This window comes from Callorhinus ursinus, unplaced genomic scaffold (genome assembly GCF_003265705.2).
Source record: "Callorhinus ursinus isolate GAN/ISIS: 27379988/994484 unplaced genomic scaffold, GSC_fseal_2.0 scaffold2, whole genome shotgun sequence".
Lineage (NCBI taxonomy): Eukaryota > Metazoa > Chordata > Mammalia > Carnivora > Otariidae > Callorhinus > Callorhinus ursinus.
The window spans coordinates 33255086-33269405 of NW_027397064.1; the positions used below are offsets into that span (position 1 = coordinate 33255086).

The window sequence follows — 14320 nt, forward strand, 5'->3', positions numbered from 1 at the left end:
CACACACACACACACACACACACACACACACACACACACACACACACCTTGATTGCTTTTGAGTTCTCAATCATAAATTTTCCTACAAACATTTCTGTCTTCTCATAATAATAATACATCCCATGGAAAGTGAACATAGTTTGTCAGACAATTTAACACTCATAAATAGATCAATTTTTCCACTATAAATTAATTTCTGCTCATTTCAGAGTTAGAGCTATAGTTGCAGCCTAGCTGACCATTGGCTCTTCCTGACCTGTCTGTAGACAGAGTTGGAAGTTGGAAGGGAAAGCAATGACTACACTCTTCATTCTATTTGATGTGTAGCCAGGGGAAAACTGGGGTTAAAAGAGAATACAAACACTCTGGGAACTCCCCTCTTTTCAATGGAAAAATTATGTCCATCTTCTTAAAATGTATTAATGCAGCAAGGTTTGCGAATGATAAACAATTGAATGTTGATCACGGTATTATACTGGCTTGCAGGGCCCCAAGTGCACATTCAGAACGTAGACTGAAGACACCTATTTTATTACCCATTAACAGTTTGTTCATTAACATGGCATACTCTTTCAATAATTTTTTACAATGATTGGAGATTTGAAAAACCTTTTTAGAGCTTCTATAATAATATAGTTAATAATTATTCTATAATTCAGAATTCAAACACAATATAGTTTCCATACCAAATTACTTAGTTTTAGGCGAAGAAATGTGTTCTCAAAATTCAGTTTCTCCACTTCTTTCTGCAATAGCGTCTTTTCAGTTGTAATTCTTCGAGAATTCTCTTTCTCTCTACTAAGAGCCTGAGCTAATGCCCTGTTGTTGTGCTTTAAAGAAATTTTGAAAATAGAAGAACTGTCTGTAAAAAAATTTTAGAAGTTAATATTGAACTTATATCTTCGTAAGTTTTCATACCCTTAATGAAACTATTTTAGGTAAAATAAATCGTAAGTTTTAACTAAAGGTTGTAAAACAATTGAATAACAGTATAGATGTAGTTTTGAAAAAAAATGTACCCAGAGTTTGGATCTGCAGAAATAAAAGCTAGACAGAAGATGAAGAATAAAAGAGCTGTGAGGAATGCAGACTGTTGTGAATACAGAGTTAGGAATAAAAGACGTCTAGGATAGACACAGTATCCTAGATAATTAGACCAGTCACAAAAACTCAATCCTGATACCTGTTGCCCTACCTGTCTTCCTACTCTGACTAGGAGGTAGAATGGAGAAGCTGATTCTGAAGCTCCAACTGGAGATAGCCCATAGGTACTAGGGTAGCCAATCTGTCAAAATTTTAAAGCCGGTTTCTGTGACTCCAGAAAATTAACAAATCAGTTAATGCTCCTAAAGTCCATTTTTCAAAGTCTTTAGTGAAAGGGAGCACACTTACTATAAGGTTGGACAGATCATCTAAACCCTGTGGGATCTTCTATCTCCACCCTAAATATCCAACTCTTACTTATAGGCATTTACTGCAATCTAAACTTGACCCCTTCTCTTTACAAGCACTATGTAAATATAATTTAAATCAGAAATGTTTCCGTGTTGTTAGCAGAGAAATTTAATTGTGAATTCCTTGGGAGAGTTCACCTTAAATATAGTGTGTTCCCTCAGTATACAGAAAGCATACTTACATTTTCATAATGTTTATTTAAATGCCACTATTCAATAACATATCCCACTGAGTAGAAATATAGTATCTATAAGATACATTTATAAAATAATATTTTTTAAATATTCAGGGAATGTTTGAGCATGTAAAAAACAGGGTCCAAAAAAGTACTTTATCTTTGGCATGGAGACAGTAGTTTCCGACAGCCACCTTTGACACAAGCAAACAAAAACAGATTAGAACTGGTTTTGGATTTCCAGAGCTAAAGGATAATATTTTCCTGTTGCACTCCTCATACACAGTATGTTCCTTCTTAATAATGGGTGTACAACAGTCCTGCCAAACAGAACAGGAAAGAGCCACTGTATGATGGGGTCTAATATACCACATGATCCTAGACACCTAGGTAGGAGGAACATTAAGATTTAAAGATCCTCAGAAGTTTCAGCTTTTTCACAGGGCACACACAATTACCCTTCACAGGGGCTATATCAACAGGAAACCTCTCCCCTTCCTGCTGAGATGGATACAAACCACTGAGATAATTTTCAGAAGTGATGAGAATTTATCTTGGCAGTTTTTCCCACTTCCTTTTTATCCCCCCTCTTCTAAAATCTTAGTTCCAGAATCCATGAAACCCTATCTCCAAAATGCTCAGTACTCTCATGAGCTTTGGCTATAGAAAATCACCCACTACAACACTCTTATCTGGGCCAACCACATCTAGATCATCCATCATCCTATTGCTACAGCATGCAAGAACAATCTGTCACTTTTTTTAGCTCTTTTCCAGAAATGTCACATTGGTATTTTCTTTGCCGTGTAGGAGGTAGCTGCCTTAGGCTACCCCAGCCTTACTGCTGAAAATTCTGCTGTCACCACTGAGGGTAAATCATCATAACCACTCAACTAATAGGAGTTGAAGGATTGAATGAACAAAACGTATCAGTTAACAAAAATAGTCATTTTAGTCATTTCTATACTTGATAAAATAAAGTACCAAATAGTATATCAATTCTCCAAGGGAAAGTAAAAATGTGACCATACTTTAATGGTACTTACTTAATATTTTTGTTTTGATTTTTGAAGCAAGAGAAACATTCAGCTTCCCAGTCTTTGAAATTCTTTTGTCTTTCACATGTCTCTTAATTCCTGAAGTAAAAAGTGAGCCAGTGTCCATCACTGGGTGCTCCATCACTGAAATAAAAACAAAAAAGAAAGAAATCAGAGTACTGATTAATAAAAGAAAAAAGGATAACTGATAAATACATTCTAAAAGGTAACAATCATGACTCAGGTGATATAATTTGTTTGTATGTAAGTATCTGCAAAACCCTTTGTATAAATCTGAAAGTATGCATATAGTCAAAAGTGGTTTAAAGTAGTATCCAAAAAAGGTAAATGACTGTTTTTTCATTTAAAACCTATATTATTATATCTATGCATCAAGAGCTAGGTTAGGCACTGGGACAGAAAACAGGATATGGTTGTGTTAGAACACATAGTCATGGAATGCAGAGTCCACTGTGGGTACAAATCCTATTTCGATACGATGTAAGAAGTGTAACCTTAGAGAATGCACAGAACAGATAAACCTAATCTTGTGGGGTCGGGGGGCTAGCTGGTTTGGAGGAGTAAGCGGGAAATCTTCTATGTGTCTATTTGTCCATTAGAGTTACTCTAAAGTCTATGGGACCACTCTAAAGTGTAACAGTGGAAAGAAGATAATCACATTATACTATGACAAGAATAACTGATATAATACACAATGCATAAAAGTAATTAACTCTGCCTGGGCAGAGGAAAAGGATCAGAAAATGTTTTACTGAGAAGGTACAGTTGATGCTGAGCTATGCACTTAGACAAGATCAACCTCTCAAAACTCCCATCCCTTCCCCAAGGCTCCTTGCCTCCAGCTTCAGAGATCTAGAAGAAACACTATTATCGGGGTGCCTGGGTGGCTCAGTCGTTAGGCGTCTGCCTTCAGCTCGCGTCATAATCCCAAGAGTCCTGGGATCGAGCCCCTTGTCAGGCTCGCTGCTCTGTGGGAGGCCTGCTTCTCCCTCTCCCACTGCCCCTGCTTGTGTTCCCTCTCTGGTTGTGTCTCCCTCTGTCAAATAAATAAATAAATAAATAAATAAATAAAATCTTAAAAAAAAAAAAATGTTATTACCTGTGTCTGCCTACCTCCTGATACTCAGCCTCTCCTCACTACCTGCCTTAAGTCCACAGGACTAATCTCACTATCCTCTTTGTATCAATCACAGAATCTCCAGGCTCCCAGGCCACCTTCCTCTCTCCCTCATCCTAATCCTCCTCCAGCTCTGCAGTAGGCTAAAAAAATGGGTCTCCCAAAGACATCAGGTACCAATCCCTGTCATTCTAAACCTTATGTGGAAAAGGGGTCTTTACAGATGCGATGAAGTTGAGCATCTTGTGATGGGGAGATTGTCCTGGATTGTATCTAGTTAGGCCCCCAAATGCCCTCATTAGTGTCCCATGTACTAAGCAGTACTACTTGAATAACTAAACAGGGCATATCAAACCTAACCCGCTCAAACCTGTTTCACTCAGAGCCTTCTCTATTTCAGTTAATGGCAACTCCATCCTAGTTGCTCTGGCCAAAAATCTCTCATATCCCAATCAACCTTCATAGTACGTTAGAATCTGACCGCTTCTCACTGCCTCCACTGCCATCAGCCTAGACCGAGGCGCTGACATGTCTCACCTGAATTCTTGTAAGAGCCTCTTATCCTCCTACTTCCATGGCTGCCCTCGCTACAGTGTATTTATTAGTCTACACAATCTAAAACCCTCCAATGGTTCCCATTTCTCTCAGAATAAAAACTGAAGTTCTTCCATGGTCAAGAAGTCCCTCCACCACCTGCTCTTCTTCCCATTTCTCCAATTTGAACTCTTCCTTCTGTCCCTTAGCCCATTCCTTCCAGGCCACACTGGCCACCAAGCTCTAAATGCTTGGCAAATGGCAGCCATTCTTCAGCCTCAGGTCCTTTGTATTGGTCATTCTCTCTACTGAGAAAGCTCTTCCTCCAGATAGAAATGGCTCATTCGCTCTCCTCCAAGTGTTTGCTCAAATGTCACCTTCTAATTGAGGATTTTCAAAACTGTAGCTCCTTTCCTCAGCATGTCCGATTACTCTTACCCTTCTCTATTTTTTCCATAGCATTTAAATCACTATCTAATATACCACAGAATTTACTTATTTCCTATCAACTAGAATTTAAGTTCCAGAAAGTCATGGATTTTTCTGTTTTATTCACTGACATATTTCCCAGCTCACAGACCAGTGCCTGACAAATAATATGAACACAATAAATATTTACTGAATGAATAAATAAGTCTTAATAACAAAGAATTTGTCAGGTATCAAGATTAGAAAGGGTTTTCCAGGAAGAAGGAATGGCATGTGTAAATGCATGAAAATGGAACATTTAAGATACCAGTGATCTCTTGAGGCTAGAATGTTATTGCCCTGTTTCTCTTAACAGCAAACTCCTTTAAAGAGTTGTCCATTCTTGCTGTTTCCAATTCATCCCCTCCCATTCCCTCTTGATTTACTCTCAAGTTGTTGCTCTCACCACTACCATATGGAAATTGATCATTAAAGTCACTAAATTGCATTGCTGCTAAATCAGATATAGCAGTCAAGATCCAGTTCTCATATGATCTATGATTTTAATCATAGTATTTGACATCATGTCATTCTCTCCAAAATACCTTTAGTGGGTTTCCAAAATACCACATTCTCCTAGATTTTTTCTGCCTCACTGACCACTTCTTCTAAGTCTCTTCCACTGATTATTCTTTATCTCCCTAACCTCTTACCACCGGAGTGCACCAGATCTCAATCCTTGGGTCTCATCTATTTTCTATGTACATATACCCCTGTGAGGGCATCATCTAGTGCTCTGGCTTTTAAATCTAAATGCCAATGACTTGCAAATTTATATCCCAAATCAACTCCAGACTTATTTATCCAACTGCCTACTCCTCATCTCTACCTTGGATATCTAATATGTACCTCAAACTTAACATGTCCTAAACTCACCCCACCCAAACCTGCTCCACTGTGTCCTCTCCATCTCATTTAACAGCAACTCCATCCTTCCACTTGCTCAGCTCGGAAACATCTTTCTCTCGCATTCCACATCCACTCTACCATCAGTCATGCTGGCCTGACTTTCACAACATGTCCACATGGGCCCCCTACCATTGTCACTCTGATCCAAGTTGCTAGTCTCTCTCATGTACATTATTGCTATAACTACCTAAATGGTGTCCCTGTTTCCACATTCTTCCCCACCACCAATTCTCAACTTAGTAATCAAAATGATCCCTTTAAAACTTAAGTAAATTCATGTCACTCCTCTGTTAAAAACTCTCCAGTGGCTTTCCATCTCACTGGAGTAGAGTCATAATCCTTGCAATGGCCTATAAGGTACTACACAATTTGACACTTCTCTCCTTCCCCAACTCCCCATCTAGTACCTCTCTGACCTCTTCACCACTTCCTTTGCTCACTAAGCTCCAGCCAACTAGCTACCTTAGCATATTCCCACTGCAGAAACTTTGTATTTCTTTTCTTTTCCCTTTGTATCAACTCTTCTCCAAATAATCACAGGGTTTACTCACTGTCTTCAAGTCTTTACTCAGATGTCACTTTCTCAGCCTTTCCCAGACCAAACTATTTAAAAGAGCACACCTGACTCCATTTCACTTCTTATATTTTTTTGCCATCGATTTATCAGTGTCTAATATAAGATCACACAATTTCCTTATTTAATTGTCTTCTCCTACTAAAATGTGTTTCACGAGGGCATGGAATTTGTCAAGTTTGTTTGCTGCTGTACCCTTAGCCAAGAGTGCCTGGCACATAGTAGCTACTGAGTAAACATTCACTGAAGAAAACAACTATGGATAAATGGAAAAAGTCTCAAATACTAAGAACTGACCAATACTGGAATGAGTCTCCTTTGCAAATGTTGAGCAGATGTTGGGAGATGTCAAGCAAATAGTGGGAAGATGGTTTTAAAAGAATTTTCTGCAATGGGGAAGAAGCTTAACAGGGACCTTACAACACTGAGTGAGGCTCAATGTTTCTTCTAAAAGTTTTGCCAAAAAGAAAAAAAAAGTAAAATCAAAGATCACCACCTATTCCATGGATAGAACATAAGAACATACAGAAACTCCGGACAAATGGCTGCATCTCAAACCCCTGAGGGGATGCTAACATAGAAATCTTGTCCATCTCCCAAAAAAATCCAGTCAGAAAGATCAAATCTCATTTTGTTAATTAGGAAACCACTGCTGAACTGTCCTCCCCAATAAGTTGGTTCTTAGTTCCCTAACTTAATAAATGCCTCTAGCAATCACCCACCCAAATGCTCAAGCTGGAAATCAGAGTCTTCCTTTTAACACTGCCCTGTCACCCTCCACATTAACAACCTCACCAAGTAACACTTTAGGAATCTAAGCCAGGCCACTGGAGTACCATTCAAGGCTGACTTACCATATAAAACAGCGGTTGGGATTGTATTGCGAATCCCAGTTTCAACATTTCATAGCTATGTTATCTTAACAACTCTAAGTCTCAACCTTCAGACTTATAAAGTTAGAGAAAGTAAGCGCATCTCATTGTAGGGACTAACTGAACAATGATGTACAGTGCCTAGTACAGGACCTGGCACATAGCACTCACTAATATGAGTTATTTATTCTGTAGCTCTTGTCTGGCCATCATCCCGGCTAACTCTAAATCAGAAATACTAAGTTCCAAATCCGGTTCTCCTGAATTGGATCCGTCACCTAGAAAAATCATCGTCCCCATTCCCTACCGAAATCCTACCCGCGCATCAAGACCCAATTCAAGTTTTAAGTTTTCCCTTTCTTCTATTATCCCTTCGCCTTCAGCCAGCCTTCCTCCTAAACGAGGGCTCCGAAGGAGAGGGCTCCTTCAAGAACTCGGGTAAGCAGTCTCTAACGTAAGAACGTAAGAACGTTCATCCAGCAGATATTTATTAAGGGCTCACAAAGAGGTAGAAAATGTTCTTAAAAAGCAGGGAGTAGTGCAGTCACAAAGACAAAAATCCCTTCTTTCAAGGAGCTGACCTAACTGGCCGCTCGCCCCCCTCACCCAGCCGGGCGCAAAATCGAAGGGACGAGAGGCAGCCGGTTAAAGCCAAACCAGGGGCTCCCCCAACGACCCCCTCGGAACCGGGGCAAAGGCCGCAGCCCCAGATACCCGAGGGCGGAGGGTGGGCGGGACCGAGGGCCGCGCGGAGCTCGCTGGACAGAAGACTCTGAAGGGTAGTGCCGGGAGCTTTGGCCGGGAAAGGCACGGATCTCCTCAGACAGCGGGGCGGCCACGCCAAAGGCCCCTCACTTACCGCTCTTTCAGCGTGGGGGCGACGACCACGCACCTTCTGGAGCTCGGCGCCGGGGGCTAGGGCTTGGGTTTAAACTCCGCAGCCGTTAGCGGTTGACACATGAGCCAATCAGATCCCGAGGAGGCCGCGCAAAGGAGCGCGGTCTCCAGGAAGTGGGAGGTGGAAGGGGCGGGACCTCGAGCTGAGGGACAGAGGGGGCGTGGCCAGGCGAGCCTGGGGAAATTCGGGGAAAGAGAAATTGGAGGCTTGAGCCTTGAACAGGTGGCGTTGTCCTGCCTTCTGATGCCTTGACCCAAAAAGGAAACGTTCCTTTAACAAAAACAGCTTTATTAGATTTCTAAAACCCTTGTCAGTCATCTTAGCATTATGATGCCAAGATCTTTAATTTAGTTTTCACTTAAAAGCGCACCTCATTTTTCTTTCAACTTGCTCAAGGAAAAGCGGCAGTGAAATTTCTTTGAAAACCCTGGATCTCATTTAGTTCTTATACAAATGGTTTGGTTCAGCTAAATGTACAAGAATGGTATTTTCCGTTATACACAACTACATTAAAAAAATATATTATTCTTTTTATGTTCCAAGTCAATTAGCTTAGTTTTCCTCTTACAAGTGATTTTAATAATCTATGGAAAAACTTGGAAAAACTATACTGAGAATAAAATTTCCTCTTTGTATGACATTAGACTGAAAAAACTGAAACTGAAAATAGTTTATTAAATCTAGATTTTAATAATTGGTTATATAGTGATGCAATCGACTTCATGTCAATGTTTTGTTCATTTAGGGACATTTGAGAATCACAAATTTCCATTTTACTTTAGAGAATCTAGAAAAGTTATGTAATTCATGATTCTGAGTTAGATCTTTTAGTCTAGTATATTTCAAAATCGGTGACCAAAGAGATCTGGCTACATGAATCTTGTGTAAGCAGAAGAGTATTTATTTATTGGCCAGCTGCTAAAATTACAGTTTATGGTTCAGTAAAATCTTCCATAAAAGTGGTTTAGAATGTAATATACTGGTTTAGAAATTTCTCGTTTATCTAGGGATTAACTAGCACTATATCTTGTTTACCCAGCCTGACACATTAAATGCTCAATATATGGTATATGTTTTTTAAATGAACCATGTCATGGCTCTGCCATTTAGTGCTTATTTAATCTTGGCCAAGTCCCATAATCTCTTTGAGCTTCTGTTTCTTCATTTGTAATATGGAGGTTAATAACAACATCCAATATATTTTTATGATGGTTCCAATCAGCAGACTATTTTATTCAAATACACTAATATTGCTTTCCTCTTGACTTACTTTGTAGCTACAACCTCAAAACCAAAACAAATAGAAAAGGGAGAGCAGTCAGAGGTAAAAGAAATGTTATAAACCTTTTCAAGACATTAATACCAATACCTCCTTTAAAAAAAAAAGGATGATTATTTTATTTCAGAGCAGGTAAGAGAATTTAATGAATCAAAGCTTCGTAAACTATAAAAAGCTCTTGAAAATGTAAATTATTTTCATACGCAACCATAAACTTAAAAGGTATAATTAATTGAACTGAATTTAACCTGATCTGAGCTTGCTTTTAGGTCTTTTCCCTGTTGGTAGAATGGATAGAGGCAGGAGCCCTGAACCAGGAGTGTGAAGATACAGTTAGTTTTATCTTGAACATACATTAGCTGTGTGTTCGTTTTGGGCTCCTTATCTGTAAAGTAAACCAGTTAAATTAAATGAGCTTGTAGTTCTGTTATGATACTCTCCTGCACAAGGCACTGATTTTGCTCCTCTCCCTCCATTTTCCTTTATTCCTACATTCATTAGTTGTCTGATTTTCTCCACCTAAGGGTAGATTCCAGCCAATTAAAATTTGATTGTCCTGCCCCCAACTCCCACACCATAAAATCATCTAAGATAAAAAGGTCCTTGAACAGGAGCTGAGTAGAAGACACACTGCAAATCAATAAACCAATAAAACAAAATAGAAATAGTGTACTTACATTTTATTAAACTGTCAGGTCTGATCATCTGTATCAATCTGGCAGGTTGAATTACACCAAGAAATAGTAGCCCAGGCTGGCAGAAGCAGAAAAGGACATGGGGTGGTTTAAAGCCCTTCTGGAGAGGCTAGAGACATGGGCTTGAAAACAGGAACAAGAGGGCCTTGGCAACAAAGACCCAGCCACGTCATGCTCCCAGCACAGCTTGCGAGGGTACCGCTCATCTTCCATGGCCATCAGTGGCCCTGCCTGCTACCACTGGGACCTCAGCTGCTGCCACCTCTGGAAAAAGTGAGCATGACTGTGCTACAAGCTCCCCATCCCTTCTGCCTGGCACCACTAGCTCTGGTTGCTAGGCCTGAGTTGGGTGTGTCTGACTGCTCAAACCTGGATCATAGGCTACAGACTCTAGCTGGAAGGGAGTGCTGAACATTCAGCCTGGGGCTGGCTTTTTTAGTTTCTTAGTGAGAGGCCATCTCTGCCTCCCATCTAGTCTCAGGAAGGGCCCCTGAGCTGGGCAGCCAAAAGAATGACAAAGGTTCATTTCAGTATTTTATGCTACTGGATTACAATAATTATTTCTATTTTCTTCACTGAAAAGACTTCCTGCTGTGGCGGCTTAGGGACAGGTAATAATCATAACAGCGGCAGGTAACGTTTATCAAGCTTTTTCCATGTCCTCGGCATTGTGTGAAGCCCTTTATATGCCTTTTCAATTCTCACAGTGATCCTGTGTGGTAAGTACGATTATTTCCTTTTTATTGTTGAGGAAACGGAGACACAAAAATATGTAACTTCTGCAAAGTTCAGTAGGTGGTACAGCTGGAATTTGAACCGAGGTGGTCTGGTCTGGGCCATTCTGAGATAGAGGAAGAGGTGACTGTCACTTAGTTTCAAGGCATGGCATTCAGCCTGTAAACTTACCTGTGTTACCTGCTTACCAGTGTCCTCTTTTTTCTTCAGTTAACTTTGTTTTTTAAGTCCCTTTTGCACCTGGCATTATGCTAGCGGTGAAGATGGATGAGGCAACACCTCTTTCCTTAAGGGATAAGGCAGACAAGTGAACAATCCATTCCCATACATTATGATAAGTACAGATTTAAGATGATTCTATACTGTTTCTCTGGTTTCAGCAGGGGCAGGGAATATGTAACAGGGATGCTAAGCATTCTTTTTTTTTTTTTTTAAAGATTTTATTTATTTATTCATGAGAGACAGAGAGAGGGAGGCAGAGGGAGAGGCAGGCTCCCAAGGATCAGGGAGCCCGATGCGGGACTCGATCCCAGGACTCCGGGATCATGACCTGAGCCGAAGGCAGACGCTTAACCATCTGAGCCACCCAGGCACCCGATGCTAAGCATTCTTATCTCTGACTTGGTGTATGTGAGTGTGGCAGGGAGGCTTCTCTGGGGGAGGTATAAAATAACTGGGGTCTTGGTCTAACTGGCTGTCTGTCTGGATGACCTTCAGCAGTTCTCATTGGGCTCTTTCACAGCCTCTCCCTTAGTCCACATGCTGGACTATCTTGAGAGACAGGGGTTGGGTCTACTTCCCAATCTCTATCCTGTGCCTCCACAGGTTTTTCCAAAAAGATTCAAACATTTCTTTACTCAAGATTTCCTGTGATGAAATCCACACCACACAAACTGGAGGCTTGGGGAGGGCTTGAAAAGTCAGCTGTCGTGCTCACTAGCTTTACTAACAGACTAACAGTAAAATACCCCATCCAACAGTTCAGGGCCCTAAAGCCCACCTCTCCAGAGTTCTCTCCACATGGACATTCCTCTAGCTGCTGGAGAGGGTCCCAAGAGACTTCCCTCCATACCCTTCCTCAACACACCCATTCTTCCTTCTATTCCTCACTGCAAATGCAAAGGAATGGCAGTTGTGGACAATAATGAGTTCTGTTTGAAGTCCCCTTGGGATATCTAGGTGGAAATGTCCAGCAGGCACACAGATATAAAATATGGAACTCAAAAGAGATATCTGGATTTGGGAGTCAGCAGCTAACAGTAATAGAAATTGCTGGGGCTGATTAAGTTCTGGGGTGTGTAGAAGCACAATGAGCGTAGAAGGCAGAACCCCGGTGAACATCAACACAGAGAAAGATGAAAGGGCAGCCAGGGTGGCAGTGAGGGGTAGGAGGAGACACAAGCTTCCTGGAGGCCAAGGGAAGAGCTCATTTCGGAGCAGACAGGTAGCCTTGTCTTACCCCGCAGGAAGACAAGAGTGAGAACAGTCCTGCAGGCGAAGAGTCAGGAAGTCATTCATTTCCCAGCAGAGATGATGCACAGATGAGGGCAATAATTCTTTGTGGATAAAAAGAGAAGTGACAAAAGCAGCTGGCGAATCCAGGGTGGAAGGAGGAGCCGGTAGAGAGGGAGAGTGAATGACATGGGAAAGAGGTGGTGAGGGGTGGATCCAGAGGTTGAGACAAGGGTTAAGCCACGGGCTGAAGGGTCACCTCTTGCTCTGAAGCAGGAAGAGGTGACTTGGGCATCATTTGTTGCTTTTTCTCTAGTTCTTTAAGGTGTAAAGTGAGTTGGTGAATTCAGGATTTTTCTATTTTTTTGAGTGAGGCTTGGATGGCTATGTATTTCCCCCTTAGGACCGCCTTTGCAGTATCCCATAGGTTTTAGACGGATGTGTTTTCATTCTCATTGGTTTCTGTGAATTAAGTTCTTCTTTGATTTCCTGGTTGACCCAAACATTCTTGAGCAGAGTGGCCTTTAGCCTTCCAAGTGTCTGAATTTCTTCCAAATTTTTTCTTGTGATTGAGTTCCAGTTTTAAAGCATTATGGTCTGAGACTATGCAGGGAATACTCTCAATCTTTTGGTATCAGTTGAGACTTGATTTGTGACCCAGTATGTGGTCTATTCTGGAGAAAGTTCCATGTGCGCTCGAGAAGAATGACTAGAGAAAAAGCAACATATGATGCCTAAGCCACGCATGAAATAATTAAGATTAGAGCAGAGATCAGTGAATTAGAAACCAGAAACACAGTAGATCAGATCAACAAAACTAGAAGCTGGTTCTTTGAAAGAGTTAATAAGATCAATAAACCAGACTTATCCAAAAGAGAAAGGATGCAAATTAATAAAATTATGAATGAAAGGGGAGAGATCACGACTAACACCAAGGAAATAGAAAATTATTAGAAGTTATTATCAACAACTCTGTGCCAATAAATTAAGCAACCTGGAAGAAATGGATGCCTTCCTGGAAACCTATAAACTGCCAAGACTGAAACAGGAAGAAACTGACAACATGAATAGGCCAATAACCAGTAACGAGATGGAAGCAGTGATCAAAAACCTCCTAAAAAACAAGAGTCCAGGGCCTGATGGATTCCCTGGGGAAGTCTACCAAACATTCAAAGAAGAAATAATACCTATTCTCCTGAAGCTGTTTCAAAAAATAGAAACAGAAGGAAAGCTTGCAGACTCATTCTATGAGGCCAGCATTACCTTAATCCCCAAACCAGGCAAAGACCCCGTCAAAAAGAAGAATTTCAGACCAATATCCCTGTTGAATATGGATTCCAAAATTCTCAACAAAATCCTAGCTAACAGGATCCAACAATACATTAAAAGAATCATCCACCACGACCGAGTGGGATTTACCCCTGGGAGGCAAAGGTGGTTCAACATTCACAAATCAATCAATGTGATAGAATACATTAATAAGAGGAGAGAGAAGAACCATATGGTCCTCTCAATTGATGCAGAAAAAGCATTTGACAAAATACAACATCCTTTCCTGATTAAAACTCTTCAGAGTATAGGGATAAAGGGAACATTTCCTCAAGTTCATAAAATCCATCTATGAAAAACCCACAGCAAATACCATCCTCATGGGGAAAAGATGAGCGCCTTTCCCTTAAGATCAGGAACACGTCAAGGATGCCCACTCTCACCACTATTGTTCAACATAGTACTATAAGTCCTAGCAACAGCAATCAGACAACAAAAAGAAATAAAAGGTATTCAAATTGGCAAAGAAGTCAAACTCTCTTTCTTCGCAGATGACAAGATACTTTATGTGGAAAACCCAAAAGACTCCACCCCCAAATTACTAGAACTCATACAGCAATTCAGTAATATGGCAGGATACAAAATCAATGCACAGAAATCAGTTGCTTTCTTATACACTAACAATGCAACTGTAGAAAGAGAAATTAGAGAAACGGTTCCATTTACAATAGCATCAAAAACCATAAGATACCTCAGAATAAACCTAAGGTAAAGGATCTATACTCTAGGATCTACAGAACACTCATGAAAGAAATTGAAGAAGACACAAA

At 40.6% G+C, this 14320-nt stretch overlaps 1 protein-coding gene across 8 annotated transcripts in view; it reads right to left on the reverse strand.

Annotated features, from left to right (window-relative positions):
- Positions 1–14320, reverse strand: part of SGO2 (shugoshin 2) — a 65759-nt gene that overhangs the window by 36315 nt on the left and 15124 nt on the right. For 3 of the 8 annotated variants that reach the window (XM_073880315.1, XM_073880311.1, XM_073880321.1), the window contains 3 exons: positions 10017–10092; positions 2677–2811; positions 687–862 (listed from right to left, as the gene is read on the reverse strand). In XM_073880315.1, coding sequence (XP_073736416.1) covers positions 687–862; positions 2677–2811; positions 10017–10044 — 339 coding nt within the window. In that variant the 5' untranslated portion in view covers positions 10045–10092. Of the gene's footprint in view, positions 1–686; positions 863–2676; positions 2812–7144; positions 7358–8021; positions 8114–10016; positions 10093–14320 lie in introns of those variants that run through there. The other 5 variants (XM_025893905.2, XM_073880335.1, XM_073880334.1 and 2 more) reach the window with 5 other exon arrangements.